The following is a 15956-nucleotide window of genomic DNA, read 5'->3' as shown; positions in this document are numbered from 1 at the left end:
TTCAGAACGCCATCCACTTAGCGTCCTTACCTTACCTTATCGCAAACCAGCAATCAGCGACCAGCACAGCCGACCGTTAATCGCTGTTGAAATTGATGAAATTACCGTTCGCCACCCCTTTCCAGTCCACCTGATTAGATTTCTCCAGCGATTACGTGGCGTATGAGTAATGGGAGCGTGGCGCAGCGAAAGTGACTAATGTGGAATCGAAGATGTTCCACCCATGGCCATATATGGCATCTGATATCTAGCATCTCGCTGCGGAAACACTTGATAAGACACTTACAGAAGATGCGGTTTCAGCCGAGTCCAAAGATCACATCACCCAATATGAATCACACTTGGGCGAGGGGAACGTGGCTGATTCTGCTACTGAATCGGTCACATGATTATTTGCTGGCGCGGTTCAAAGTCTGAGCGGGAGTTTTGTGTGCCCCATCCACCCCCCCTTTTTTTGGGGCTTATCTAATGTCAATCGAATCAATAGGACTGATGGAACCATATAGAGATTTGATATGGCTGATGCAACTTTTAGCTTTGTTGGCTTTGTCCCGACTAGACAGTGTAAACGATGGAGTTACGGCCACAGCCATTCGGGCTTTGTTCGGCGGATTTGGGCCATTCCAGTTCCATGGCTAACCAAATTAAATCTGGTCAATTGCGCAGTTTCTGGACCGGCTATGTGTGCAAATTATGTCTGCGTATTTATAGAAACCGCTAAGCAAATTGGGGCGTATGTTTACAATTTGGAATGGAACAATGTACGGGGAAGTGTTTGGCCGCAACACCTTTCGAATCGAATTCCCCGAAGCAGGAAATATTTCAAATAATAATGCTTGAGCAAATAAGTACAATCCAATAAATACAAAATCTCCTGGGATTCCCGCCGTTATATATGCATAATTTGGAACTGATAGGCAGTTCCGGGAATCATGCATTAGATTCATTAGATTAGATGCTTTGCCCTCGGAAAATGCTGTTACCAAATCTGAGAACCAGATGTTTTACCATTCTTTCTTTTAGGATAACTTTTTGAATTTGGACAATTAAGAATAACAATTTTACTCTACGAGTAACGATTATAATTAGCTGCTTATATTAAATTGGCTAGTTGTTAAATTGCATTGCAATACAATTCATTACTATGTAACAATTGGTATTAAGAGAAGTCACACATATTCCCATATATATATTCCCATATATATTTCAAATGCTTCAGCCAGTGACTTTATTATTATGTGTCTAAGATATAATAGAATAATTGATTTAATTGATTTAATATCTAAAAATGTGTTAATAATGTATTAATCACCCCGTGAATAGGTTCCCCATTCAATCGGCTCTGCCAGTGCCTAATTTCGCAAGAAATTCCTTTCAAATCTCACTCAACGACCTTACCATAAATATAGTATCAGCACCCCCATTTGAGCCGTCTGTCGCCTTGGCCATAAAAGGAAATGTCAGAAATGTCCGGTAGTTCCCCCATCAAGTCGTCAAGTGGCAAGCAAACAGCGAATGGAAGTCGCAGTCTCTGTCGCCTAAACTGTGTTTTCTTTGGAAGTACTGATAACGCGGAATATGAAAAGCCAGATAAACAAACAGAACTGCTGATACAAACTTTCCAACAGCTATTTGCCTTGATATTTATGCAGAATATGTGTTATTCTTATTGTCGCTGGCAATTTCAGCAGGGCGACAGCCGGGTTATTTTTAACATTGCGGGTTATTTTTGGTCTGCGGTTAGTGCGTCGCAAACGACAATGGCAAAGAAGCACTCGTGCTCCAAAGCCAAAACCGCTGGCAATAAGCCTGCAAATACCGGACTGAATACTAGAACATCCAATTAGCGATAAGTCAAATGGGAAGATAAGGCGCTATGGTGACCGAGAAAGTGTGTCTGCTCATCAGCGGAGTTGCTCGGCAGAAGGGTTCTCCTCGGCGGACCTTGGTTTATTTTCACCCCGACACCACAGGTTGTTTTCAATACGTAACCGATAAGATACGCGTAGTATGGAATAGTAAATCGCCGTATTTAATGATCACTTATTTTTAGGTTGTTTAGTTTCCCTTCCTGAAACCGTGGGCAATGCATTCGAGTGATATTGTTGTTCCCCATGCTCCATATGTTCAAGTTTTTTTTATTATTTCCTGGCACTAATGTTTGTTGCTAGGCCACAAATTTTTGGCCAGCCACTTAGTACGAGTGTAGGCTTGTGAAAGCAAAAACGTGACATGATTGTCACATGCGTGCGATTATCACGTTTTGCGATAAAGTATTCGTATCCCATATCAAACAACTGGAGCCGTTTGGCTTGCTTTTACTGCCTCTTCATGCTGCTGGCATGGATTTCGAACATGTCGCACTTCAAGTGCACCTAGTACAATAAAATTATTAAAAATATAGATTATATGTTCTATTTTAAAGCGTCTTTTCCAAAAAGATACATGGAAATACGATTGAAAAGTCTTATAAGCTTAGCTAACTCACTAACACTTCTAGCTGTCTTCAATCATTTTCGCTCGGATTGAAAAAATGCAGTATTTGAATCAAATATAAGATTTAACATTAAAAAAACATAAACAACATACCATTAATCAGATTCAACATTAAAGCAAGTTTGTGTTTTGGACTGTGTTGTTGACTCACTCGAAAGCAGAACTTTATAGCAGCATCCACGCGTAGGAAACAACAATCTCCCAATCTCCTATGGACCTTCCACATATTTATGCCAAATGGGATTGTTATTTGCTCAGTGGGTCAGTCCGAATTTGCAGCAACCGTGTGATTTCCCGAGATTGACGTCACAAAGACGTGCGCCTTCGTCACTATTGCGGCTGCACTGACAAACACGAGCATTATTATAAAACCCAATCCAATCCCCAATCCAAAACAATCCGCCGGGCACCTTTCCTTGTGTGGGCGGCAACTCCTCCTTGATCTTGGCGCGAATGTTTGGATGTTTCCGAGCGGCGATCAAGCGATAACTTCATTACGCCCGCCTGGTGGGGATCGTTAAGAATGATTTTTTATGCCGCCATAAACTTGTATTTATAATCTGTATATATCGCTGTTTGGGATCTGAGCCGCAGTTGCAACAAGGGATAAGCCCAGATTCGGCTGACAAGATAGCGGGACTCTGGGGTTTGACTTACGTGAGAAAGTTTTACGACTTTGACGCAACTCGAGCAGCTGCCCGACGGGCGGTGGGCGGTGGGTGGTGGATTGTGTTCCAAAGGGTGCTTGGTTATCGAATCGATGCTCTGGCACAATAACGGTACTGGAGACACGCTGAGCGACGGATTGCCGTCTTACTTACGTAAGCAGGTGAAAGGGAGACGGAGGACATGGAGACCCAGAGTTCGCCAGGCATGTGGCGCAACCGCAAACTCTCTCCGCTCTTATCAATCCGAAACGTGCTCGAACACGTCGACTGTGGAACCCTTTCACCAGAACCTTGGTCGGAGCGGAGATCCCCCGCAGCTTATCTAATCAGCTTCGTTCGGCACGCTTTAGGGGGATTGTGCACTGAAAGAAATCACTTAGTATCTGTAACAAAAAATAATATCTTGAGTTAATAAATATGATTCTTTTTGAGTAAGTGTTAATAATAATTACACTGGAAGAAATCACTTAATACGAGGACGTCTAGTATCTGTACTATAAAATGATATCTTGAGTTAATAAATATGATTCTTTTTGAGTAAGTGATAATAATAATTACACTGGAAGAAATCACTTAATAAGAGGAAATATCTGTACTAATAAATGATATCTTGATTTTATAAATATAACTCTTTTTGAGTAAGTGATAATAATAATTACACTGGAAGAAATCACTTAATAAGAGGAAGTATCTGTACTAATAAATAATATTTTGAGTTTATAAATATAACTCTTTTTGAGTAAGTGATAATAATAATTACACTGGAAGAAATCACTTAGTAAGAGGAAGTATCTGTACTAATAAATGATATCTTGAGTTTATAAAAATAAATCTTTTTGAGTAAGTGATAAAAATAATCCCTTCTGTTATTATTAAAACTTTTTTGGAGAGAGTCTTCAGCAAACGAAAGAATTCACGGCGGTCTGGGTTCTTGTGAAATTCACCAAGACCGCGCTAATTTTCCCACAAACAGTGGGAGCAAAGGGGAGAGCCAATCAGTGCGCGAAAGAGATAGCACAGGCTCTGTAAGGTGGGCGTCTTCTGATAGAGAGCGGTATCAAATTCGCTTTATGGCCGCGATAAACAGTAATTAAATATTGGCGTTCGACCGTACCTGTCTATGCCGCTCAATTATAATTGTGGCGCTAATTTCGCGCCAACTTGTTTGTGTAAATACTTAACCCATTTCGGGTTAAGGGGGATGATGGCTGATGGGGGTGTGGTGCATCGGAAAGTGCAATTGCGTTTTACTTAACTTACTTAACTGTTGAATCGAACTATGTTTGGCTATCCCATTAGTTTCGCTCCGAGAAGTGCGACGTGCTCCTGCTGAAAATCGCAGATCATGTGAGGAACCAGACTGAACTGGATCAGTGGAAAAAGTCGATTACTTTAGTGGGCCACATACTTATAGGTCAAGGTTATAAGTAGATCTAAAAGAAAGTCACTATGTTTGCTATATATTTATTACTTGGTTATCTACTTATTTAGAAATCATTTTATTTGTTTTCAGTTCAGCAAACATAATTATTCGGAAATTATAATGTCTGATAGCAATTTGCTTCTCCGGAACGCAATCATATAATCCTAGCTTGACTTTTACTCTCATTTGCGGAACGTCTTTCCCTGGAACGAGGCCATAACAATCTAGAGTGGTGCACGTGATTCCGGGAAACATTTAAATCCGAGTAAATTCAAATACTCAAAACTGTTAGAATCGCGAAAGTGGGCCCCACAATCTATACCTTCTTATCAGCCCAGCCCACCGAGCTCTGCCAGATTTTGCGACATCATGCTTGATACTCATACCGAGACTGTATGTCAAACATTGTGCAATAATCACAATCAAGTGTGTAAAGCGGTTAAAGTTTATGCTGAATAGCAGGCCCGGTATATCCCGAGCACTCACTCTCCCAGTGGGGTTATTTGAGAATTGAAAAACCCCGCCGGAAAACCCGTTTTTCCACTGCGAAACCCATTCATAAGCAGGCAAGAGCTGGGTTTTCTCCGCGCACCGCAATCTAATCGCTTGACGGTGGAAAAGTTCAATGCTTTGGCTGCAAAGTGAAACGCAGTAAACAAATGTGGTGCGATGGGTTTAATGGCTCCCGAAAATGTGGAAATTCTATCTACTTATCACTCGAGTGCCGGAGATTTCCACTGCCCCAGTTTGGCGACCAAATGCGAAATGCCACGTAGTAAAGGTAACCCATGCGCAGTTGATTCTGCGTAACGCCGGGCTGATAATTCTACGCCGCATAATCCGAGGGACTGAAACTCAAAACAGAGTGATAAGCCGCTGGGATTCCGTATAGCCACCGTGTTTAGGGGGAAATCCACGTCGCTTAAAGCGCGCTTAAATGCCAGCCAACGCGTAAATCGAATTCATAATAATAACAACACTTTGTTTTCGATTCGCCCGAAGACAACATGTTTGCTTCTGATCCAGGGCAGCTACTCGTACTCCCATTTAATCGCCCATTTAATTACCAAGAAGCAAAGGGGGCGGCGTTTTCACGCAGGGCGTTCAGCACGCGCTCATGACAATCACATGTGCAGAACTTTGGCCTGCCTCGCAATTCGCGAATCCGAGACTAGTTTGCCAACAGGTTGTAAGTTGAGTGCGAGTATCTGGGGGCATTCCGAATCGATTGAGAAGCATTGAGAATTGTGATAATTTTCTCGCGGCGGGGCTAGCACCGATATAAACCGATATGAATCATATTCACCTTCGACGACATCGCCGGTGGAGGTGAATCTCTGAAGCTTCCACTCCCCGCCCTCGGAATCCCGCCAAGTCACGCTCGCCGCTCGGTTACGTAGATGAGCATGCTGGCATGTCTCGGGTCCAAACTTCCCCTTTTCCAGTTGTTCAGCTGGGTCCAAAGCACACTTCAATTGGCTATTCATCCGACTTTTAATGATTTGGCCAAATCCGAACTGGCATTGAGCAATCGGACGTTCTTTGGAATTCACGCTCGATCCGCTGGGTCGGGGTAAAGTACACGCGGCGATGATTAAGTGGGGATAGCTTGTGTAAGTAGCGCTAACTGATCACCTGGATGTTGCCGAACACCCGGCTATTAGCCCAATTGAATTTCGCACCAGGCGGCTCTAATGCACTGAGACAATAGGTAAAGTGATAATTGGAACGGCATTATTGATCTAAAACCGCCTGAAACCGATGCATTTCACCAATTGTGCAATGCACTAGTTTAATAAACAATATTCGCTTAAGTGGAACAATAAACATCTAGTAGTTTTGTATTCCAAGTATGCAATTAAAAGAAAGACTTGTATAAGTATATAGCGCACTTTATTAACAAAGAAGACTGGAAGATAAATAATAGTAAGATTCTCCGTTTGGTTCTACTACCAAGATGATTAATACTATTAGTTTCACATTTAGGTCTTAAGCAAATTATAAAGCCCTATATTGACATCTTGTTTTGGAATGACGGAAAATTTGACTTCGAAATGATCACTCCCCGATCACATCATGTCCAGACGCTCCGCCGAACTGACCTATGTCTTGGCCACATGAATCAATGCTAATGGTCCTAATCAGTGGCAAACTCTTCTCGGTGATTTTCCCACGGCACGAGCCGCTCGCATGGCAGCTTTTCCCATCCCGAGCGATGGTCTATCTATTGTCTCTGCTGGCCAGTTCATCCATTAGGCCAACGGCGCGATGTCTGGCATTGATTACATTAACATCTGTCTGGTTGGCTAAGTCAATTGCCATGATTGCGAACGTGCTGCGATTATGAGCCTCAAATGAAACAAAGTGGGTCTTGTATGAAATTACAGAATTGTCGCGTACAAAGAATATTTATGATCTGATTAGCTCGAGTGTTTTACGGTTCTTTACTTTTTCCCCCCTATAAGCATGACAGATACTTCTACCTTTACAGACCTACTTCTGAACTTTGCAAGCTGACTATTCTCACACCAGATATCTGAGTTCATAAAACTGCATACTTCGATCGTTCAGACTCCTCTGAGGGCTTCTCCCAGTCTGCCAGATGGATGGCCCCGATTTCGGTGTTTACGCGAGGTTTCAGTTCCACTGAGTTCCGAGAATTCCATTGATAAGCGGCCCAATGGGGCTGTACGAGTATATGCAAGGCACGCTCGATGGGGAAACCCCGGTCAGTTATGCAAAGATTGATGAGTCGGCATGCCGTTCCAAATCCGACAGACTTGCACCCATTGACGTCGTTTGGCAAAAAAGAAGTCAGAGAAAGTTTGGTTTTTAAACAAGATTTTTATTTTGTTGCGTTTTTTCAAAACCGTTTTTAAATTTTTAAATTTTCTGTTTGTGCTTAAGCTACATAACATTATTTTTTTGTGTTTTCATCATCTCTTAAGGGAAAAGCTAACATAACAAAACTTTAATTTATACATGCAATTGCCTGATCTCCTTTTAAGTGTAATTCACAATTTGCGGCGTACAGAATAATGGTCATTATCAGTAAATTTGCTCGACGCTTAAGGCGAAAAATTATACAAAAACAAATTGGCTATATATATGTACGAGTATATGTGTGTATGTGTGGCTCGGCAGCTGGTCACGCGCTTCAGTGTGAGGCTGCGCTCCTTGGGTGTGTGCGTGAGTCTCTCTGTGCGACTTCCGCGGGTATCTCAGCTGCAGTTTCTACCGCCTCGAAGGTCGCCTTTCAGTTTCAATTATCCGGCAAGGCGATGGCTTATCGATCTCTGCTCCCCGCCTCCATCTCCTGCTTTCAGTAGGTTAGGGTATACAGTAAGTTAGGGTATATATCCTATGTAGGTGTACAAGTGCCGGTGTGCCGTCTGATAACAGCACCACGAAACGTCGGATTCCCTCGGGAACTCTCCATGACGTTCGGGGACATCAACCCCCCCAGCAACTGGTTTCCAGTTTGGTTTAGAGTTTGTTTGCGATTTGAACCGTGTGTGGCCCACTGTGCGGACCGTTCAATATTGTGACATCTGGCTGTCCCGCTCACACGCGCCTACACAGCCGGCAGCTGGACAATGGGCTGCTGGGGGGCGTCCCAGTGGGCCTCGCAGTAGTCGACTAGCTGGTTCTCGGCCTTGGTCAGCTGCTCCTCGGGGGCGTCGGCCCAGACCTTCTGGACCAGGCAGCACGACTCCACGGAGTCCTGGCCAAGGATGCGGCTAAGCTTGGTGGCGTCGTCCACCTTGATCACGTAGATGTCGTTTTCGTAGCAGAAGGCCTCCAGCAGCACCTCGTGCATGTGGGTGGCTGAGTCGCCGTCCTTGGGCTGGGCCATCAGGCAAAAGAGGGATCCCTCCGGCGACTTGGAGAGCACGTTGATGGCGGCGGACAGGCCCACGATCACCCGGGCCTCGCTCTGGGCCCTCAGGAGGGCCGACTTGATGGTGCGTCCGATGGGAGCGCACTCCATGGCCAGATCGATGTCCAGCTCCAGGTCCAGTTCACGCTCCAGGTGGTGCATGCTGCAGTTCTCCTCGACGACCATGTTGTGGGTGTAATCCGTTTGGTTGCGACTTTGCTTTTGGTTTTGGGTAATTTTCGAGCCGTTGGCTTCCACTTTTTGGGCACTGTTTGTTGTTGCTTTTGCTTTGCTTTCGAGTGTTTTTGTTTAGCACCCGATTAACTTTTGCTTATGAAATTCTTTTCGCACTGGGTTTCTGCGTTTCTTCAACCGTTTGTCCGCGTTGTTTCAATTTTGAGTGGCGATTTCACAATGAATGCTTTCGGTTGGCGAGCGAGCGCTTTTATAGCCGCGCTCTCCGCCGCCTAAGAATTCCACTGAATTTCATCAGAAATGCGAGAGCGGGAGCTTTTTGCGTGGCTTGCTCTCGCGCTCTTTTACCCAAATCGGGTTTTTTCATTACTTTTTCGGATCCCCAATCCGAAAGATTTCCGTTGATTTGGCGGCAATTAGCGGATTGGGGGTTTCTTTCCATCACAAGCAAACTGCAGTCTGCAGTTTGGTGCGCTCCAAATGGGGTCAGGAAACTTGGCTGCCCAGGAAACTCGGCTTTCCCACTCTCGAGGGAATAGAAAGTGCCTCCCTTAAGTAAGAGCATCGCTTTTATTATCTTTCACGGAAAAAAGTGATGTGTGAACATGTTTTGAGTGTATGTATCGCCATTTGCTCATCAAAATTCGAACAAAAATCCGTAAATAAATTTCACTTGAATGGTTTTCTTAATGTTGGTGCATACATTTCGCCAGAAACTCGTGAATGGACCACTTAATGATGGCTGCTGGCTGATGGCGAGCAACAGGTCCAAGTGTGTCGCATCTCGACGACCAACGCGGCGAATACGCAACTTACGTACACTAGGCGTATGATTAACGGATGACCTTACTTACCTAAGTTAACCCGAATTTTATTTCCGACCAAATTTTGCATTAGTGTCAGTTTGCGTATATTATTATTTTTGGATTTTGCCAGACGATTGGACAAACAGAATTGAATGGCCAAACACAATGGAGGCTGCTAATCAATTTATCGCGGCATTCCAATTTCAAATTCCCCCATTCACGCTGCACAATCGGCACGTGGGAACGTGTCGGAATCGCCAGTCGAGATCGGCACCGAGTTTTATCAATTGAACCCGGGAACTACGCCATTCGGCGGAATTTGCAGCTCAAAGCTCGCGAAGGGTTCAACTACCGCACGCCGTGCGGTACTTTACTTTACTTTAATCGCCGAATCAGCATAATTGCACAATTTGTTGTTTAAGCTATAAATAGCAGCTGCAAATCGATGCCTACATATGTTTTAGTGTTTTGCAGTTGAACAAACTGCTGAGAGTGCAGCGTAAAATTGAAAACAATTCCTGGGCAATTGTGGCATGCAGCAAGACTTACTGCTGCTGCGAAGAGCATAAAATCAGAAGATTGTATAACCTAAAGGGTGCATATCTGAGTTATGTGACATATGAGGAAATATGGGGGTCCCTTAACCAATTGGCAGAACTAGTCAGCATTCAACTGAACTCATTCCAGCTAAAAGCCAAGTCATGATCATAATAAAGTATGTATGAACATATGTAGATATAATCTTCCGTTTAAAGCAGCTCCTGGGTCTTTTTATAGAAGAGTGGGCTGATTCAAATTACTGACCTATGCATGTATTCAGACCCGAAAACATAAACAACTGTCGTGCTTACGAGGGGCTTACCTGTAGTAAGTGGATCAGCCACGGAAGTGCTGAAAGGTAGAATACGTCCCGAAGTAAAATACGCCGACTCAGCTCCGAATTTGCGCGCCAAATTCGCCTCGAAAGTGGGCAATGAACCGCGGTGAGCTGGATTCGGAAATGCAGTGGCAATATGGGGGTTTTCAAGCTAGATCGCCCAATATTTTACTTTTAATTACGAAAATAGTAATAGGCACCATTATAATCAGCATATATTAATGACCTTTTCAGACCAAATTTGTTATATTCAAAAATTCAACAGCTGCTCATGACATAAACTCCTTTTTCAAAATTAAAAGCATCAAAAACTTGTAGCTTATATCCCATTATTTTTAGGTTCCAAACCTACACAATATATTTAAAGATAATTATACCAGTTTAATTTAATTTGTTTAAAAAAAAATATTAATAGTGAATTTAATAAATATTGGTAATTACTACTGAAGTAAGTACGCATTTGCACTGGCTGAAATAAAACTTTTGCCATGTGATTTTAGCCAGGAATTCGAGTCGTCACAAGTGAATGAAAGGGCTCTACAGCATTTTCTTTCTATAACTGCGACGAACGTGCGAATTAGGAGTTTTGGTTCTCAATCCAGCTTGATCCGCACGTCACAATCGAACCCATTCCCATTCCCCTGGCCAGGAATTCAGATATGTATTTTTAGCCTTTTGTGTGCCACTCCAACCAAGGGCACCTCTGCCCGCTGCGTGTGTGCCATGCCACCGTGTGGTGTGTGCAACATGCGCTCAGCACATGTGATGGCAGCACATTGAATGGTTTTCATTGCTGGCTGATTCGGGGGAATCATGGAGGCCAGCGAGTGATTGGGCATGGATCGGAGGCACTTCGTTGGCGGATGCCCCACTGCTGAGTCACGCCGGCGCAGCACTAAACTGGGCCCAAACCCAACTGCCAAGCGAAGAGCCAAGTGAGTCAAAGCCAAACAAAAAAAAGAGAGTGCGAACTGGTTTTCAAGAGTTCCCCCAAATTCGGCATTCGGTCCAAAGTCTCCACCTGTCTGAGTACCTGCAACCGGTCACCAAGCCACTAAAACCGATGAATGCCGCCCGGATCCTCACGTGCACCAGCGTCACGTTGGATAACGAGATCTATGGAGCCGGCTTGGTGGTCTCCAAGGTGCCATTATGTACATATGCATGCAGTGCAGCTATGCTGGGGGATTTCCCAGTTGCGGCTGGCTGGCTGCTGGGAAAACCCAGTTTTCAACAGAGTTCTCTGCGAAAAAACCCCGATCCGTGGTTTTTCTCACTCCATATACCAGATTATAATGCATTCTTTTATTTATCGTTGGGCTTTTGGCAAGGGGATTTCGGTTATCCGAGCGAGGTCCTTCTGCACTAAATAGGTCTTGTCTTGCATTAAATAATATTGCGAAACATTTGTCATTGCATTTCAAATAATGGCGAAATAATTGAGTTTCTTTTTTTGGGCAGAAGTACCTACATAATTCAAAGGGTTGCGCGTTGGTAAACCGGTTTAAAGAACCTGGTGAAATTAAAGAAAAGGAGTTTAAACAAATACTTAACTGAAAAGAAAGCCATAACATTTCTGCAATACAATTTATATGTACTTCGTAATATTTTCCAATTTTGATTTTCTGTACTTGTCGCATTCGTGTAAGTTTAATTTTCATAGATTTGTAATTAAACTTCCTTTTAAATGTAAAAATTGGTTCTAGGCTGCACAAGTACTAAAGTTTCTTACAGATAATTACATTTTTAAATTAGTCGCCTTCATAATTATTTTCAAAAAAAAGTTTTTTAATTTGCGCTGGATGGCAACTCTGTGGCTTACCAATCTCTCCAATCTCTCCAATCTCTCTAAGCTCTTTTTCCGACGTGTGCTTTTTAGCCGGCTGAGCTTTTCTCGCGCTCTTGCACTCATTTCTGCTTCCTCTTCCCTGTAAACAAAACAAGCGCACAGCTGTTCCCTCCGCACTTAAGTGCTGGTAAACGCGTGAATATTACACGCAATTTATGTAATACGCTAAACAATAAAGTCGCATGAATTATAAAATATGGTTATTAGGTATAGCTCGATGGCATTTCATGAGCGACGTTGAGTATCGAGTAACATTAAAACGATAGCCACGTTCTCAGTGCCAAAAGCTCTGTGTTATCGAAAACCGCAGCAAAGTCAAAAAGGGCAAAAAGACGAGCGAAATGGAAATGATTGGCAGGAAAACAATAATGAGCTGTTCTTTGTAGGCCGCTCGTCAAACAGATAGAGAAAAGAAGTTGGCCCCAACTAATTGCCCAAAATGGGAAAAAACAAACACAGTTCGCTGGCGAGAGCGAGATAAAAACACCGGGACAAACCGGCCTGAGCGTTCAGTTCGACGCCGGACAACAGAAGCTGCGGATCGCTGTTGGATTTCATGCGGAGCACTTGTAAATAGAACGCGAAAGTGGCGAACAAGCGGTAATTTTTGCATACAATGGAGTACCTGAGCTACATGTACGAGAAAATCTTTGGAGGCAATCCTCCCACGGACGACACGCAAGGGGCATTCCACACGTGAGTTGCAGCAGCAGGCACGGAAAACCCCAGCAGAAAACATTTTCCCACTTTCGGGCTTTTCCACTTTCAGGCCCCGCAAGGTCATCTGCTTCGGCAACGTCCTGCTGGACCGACTGGTTCAGCTCGAGGACCCACAACTCCTGGAGCGGTTCGGCCTGGAACTGGGCTCCAAGGGCGAACTGGACATGGAGAAACTCAACCAGCTGGCAGTAGAGGCTTCCGAGAGGTGAGCATCTCTTCTATCTTGACCTTTTTTGAGGTACGGTTTCTTCTTCTATCTGTAATGAATGGTTACGCATTGTGCAGGTAGTCTCAAGTTTTCACACCAAGAGTTTTATAAAAAGTAATAGTAATGTAATACTATTATAATAACTACCTCCTTAAAAGTCTTTGAATTGTAAAAAGATAAAGTGGAATTTGTACACCAAGTCCTATTTGTATATAAAATCCTTTAAAAAGCTATTTGTTCTAATCCAATTTATCTCTAATTCAGCTCTCAGTGCCTTACAAATCCTGGTGGCTCTGCCCTCAACACTGCCCGCATCCTGAAGCAGCTGGGCACAGACGCCCTCTTCTTTGGCGCCGTAGGAGCCGACAAGCACGCCGAGGAACTGCGCCAGATCATCAGGGATCGCGGCATCGAGGCCAGGCTGCAGACCGTTGAGGATGCACACACGGGGCAGTGCGTGTGCCTCATGTATCAGGATAACCCCACGCTGTACGCCAACATCGGCGCTTCGGCTCAGTTCCAGGTGCAGACACTGAGCCACGCTGTCAGTCACGAAGGTCAGAGCTTCCTGCGACCCGTGGAGCGCAAACAAATCCTGTACGTGGAGGGCTTCTTTGTGCCCCAGAGGAGTGATGTGTGCGACTACATAGTGCAGCATCTGGTGCGGGAGCGGAGACGACTGGCCCTTAATCTCAGTGCCCCATACATCGTGAGGAAAAATCACCGAGCTATGATGCAACTGGCCCGGGCCGCATTCTTCCTGTTCGGAAACCGTCAGGAGTTCGAGGCGCTGGCCGAGGCTGCGGGAGGGTTCCGAAACGTCGATGAACTGGCGGATCATCTCCTGCAGTCCGGTGGCACCAAGGTCATCTTCGTCACTAACGGCAGTGCCGGCGTACAGGTAATCACCAACTACGTGGAAGAGCTGGCTCCACCGGGACCCGTCAGCTTTGAGGACTACAGGGCGCAGCGCGTAGATCAGCTGGTGGATGCCACAGGTGCCGGAGATGCCTTTGTGGCCGGATTTCTGCACGCCTGGTTGGAGAAGCGCTCGCTGGGCGAGTGCATCCGAATGGCCTCCAATGTGGCCGCCAAGGTCGTCACCCAGGTGGGCTGCAATTTGCCCTAGACCGACGCCATGCATCGTCAACTGAGATAGCGCACAACAAAGCACCAAAGTAGACTTTTAGCTCGTAATTATTCCGGTAATCTCCCAAACTTTAGGCTTAGTCAATCACTTATCTACTACTTCACACAAGCAATGAACTTTGTCGTAATGTGACTTAATAAAAACAAGAGAGAACGCTAAAGTATAGGTATAATTATTTATACATCCTCCTATGAAAGATAACCGAATTGATTTCCTTTTAATAATAAGTATATACTCTTCTCAGAAGTCCAGATACTAAATTTCATAATATATTCACAGCGATGGGAATTTTATATTGTTTCTTGAACACTAAAATTTCTTTCGAAAGTTCCAATTATATAATGCTGCTATATAAGCAGTTGCTTCTTGCTTAAAAGCCAAAACAGATTTATCTAAAAATGTAACAAATACATTTATTTGTGGCCCATTGCCATTAAACATTTGCGTTGACCTTCAGAAAAGCGCACAGATAAAAAGTGAAATAGTGAAAAATGTGCTCACGTCTAATCAAGCCATGGTATGAAATCACCGGAAGACTTTTTTAATGGTTAAATATAGACTCGAGAGAACTGTGTGCTGCACAGTGGGCTGAATGATTACTAATTAATAATTCGCTGTAATGGTTTCGTAGATATACCATTCTAATTGTGTATCATTGTATGGTTGAGTTCATTAGTTAAACAAACATAAATAAATCATTTTTGACACATGCCGCCGTTATTAAGGCATACCTTTACTTGTAAAATCACGTATTAAGTATTCGCCAGAGAAATCAGAGCTTATATATGTACAGCTGCTGATTGTTCAACCTCAATGGCTTTATTAAAACGACTGTGTAATTCACTCGATCGCCTTGTTGTGTGAATCGTCATCCGAATCCGTTATCACGCACTAAATTCCCCCAGAGATCCCCAAGTACACATCTTTGTGCACATTCCTTGGGATGCTTTATTATCCGCAAAGAAGCGAGTATCGTTTCCTACGCCGGCTTACTCATACATTTTATATGGACCGCGTACATCCCACACAAGTCAGTCAATAAGTGACGACTTGGCCCAAACAGAACTCGCATGCCCCGATGCCATCAAAGCGAATTCCGCCTTTGTGCTACGGCCGTAGGGGTAGGTTGGGGTTTGGCTTGGGGTTGGGGTTTAGCTTGGGGTTGGGGCCACATGTTTGCGAATCGTTAACAAAAACTAAGCCGCATTTAACATGCTTGTGTAAGCAGGCCAAGGTCTGGGCCTAAACCAGCTGCTGCCGTAGGAGAAGTTGTACAAAAGAGAAGCCCTCGAAACAATAAAGAAGTCCGGGCTTAGGCCGAAAGCAATTCCGCACTTTAAAGGCCAATTCCCGAATCAGCGTAGTGAGCTGGCTAATTGCAAGGAGACACTTAAGCGGGCCAAGTGCCAATGGCTCTGGAACTGGAACTGGAACTGGGACTGGGAATGTGGCAAAGTCAATATTGACACACCCACCCACCCAATCGAGTGTATAGGGGTTTTGGACTCCCAAATATACATAAGTCCCAGCCCTCGCCCCTGTTAATTACTCGATATTAATTTTATACCGCCAGTCGGGCATCCGGAGCACAACTACCAACCACTCCACTTCGATCGCCTTCTATGCTGTGGCCACTGGGTTTGTCCTTTGTCGGGTCCGTGTCCGTAATTAATGTCATCGTGTG

At 44.2% G+C, this 15956-nt stretch overlaps 2 protein-coding genes across 2 annotated transcripts; one reads left to right on the top strand and one right to left on the bottom strand.

The window, feature by feature from the left end:
* Positions 1–7433: 7433 nt before the first annotated feature.
* Positions 7434–8876, bottom strand: LOC120458812 (growth arrest and DNA damage-inducible protein GADD45 alpha). Its single transcript, XM_039646610.2, has one exon. The coding sequence runs from the start codon at positions 8651–8653 to the stop codon at positions 8162–8164; it is 492 nt and encodes a 163-aa protein (XP_039502544.1). The 5' UTR covers positions 8654–8876; the 3' UTR covers positions 7434–8161.
* Positions 8877–12334: 3458 nt separating this feature from the next.
* LOC120458316 (adenosine kinase) lies at positions 12335–14432 on the top strand. Its single transcript, XM_039645922.2, has 3 exons — positions 12335–12890; positions 12964–13119; positions 13387–14432. Exons 1-3 carry the CDS (start codon positions 12811–12813, stop codon positions 14249–14251), a joined length of 1101 nt encoding a protein of 366 aa, XP_039501856.1. The 5' UTR covers positions 12335–12810; the 3' UTR covers positions 14252–14432.
* The last annotated feature ends 1524 nt before the right edge of the window (positions 14433–15956 follow it).

This window comes from Drosophila santomea, chromosome 2L (assembly GCF_016746245.2).
Source record: "Drosophila santomea strain STO CAGO 1482 chromosome 2L, Prin_Dsan_1.1, whole genome shotgun sequence".
NCBI classification, from domain to species: domain Eukaryota; kingdom Metazoa; phylum Arthropoda; class Insecta; order Diptera; family Drosophilidae; genus Drosophila; species Drosophila santomea.
Note: the sequence above shows the minus strand (reverse complement) of the source record. Positions and strands in the feature narration are given on the sequence as shown.

Coding starts and splice junctions, on each gene's coding strand:
- LOC120458316 (XM_039645922.2), top strand. CDS start 12,811: ATGGAGTACCTGAGCTACATGTACGAGAAAATCTTTGGAGGCAATCCT. Junction 12,891..12,963: donor ACGCAAGGGGCATTCCACAC/GTGAGTTGCAGC, acceptor TTCCACTTTCAG/GCCCCGCAAGGTCATCTGCT. Junction 13,120..13,386: donor GCAGTAGAGGCTTCCGAGAG/GTGAGCATCTCT, acceptor TCTCTAATTCAG/CTCTCAGTGCCTTACAAATC.
- LOC120458812 (XM_039646610.2), bottom strand. CDS start 8,653: ATGGTCGTCGAGGAGAACTGCAGCATGCACCACCTGGAGCGTGAACTG.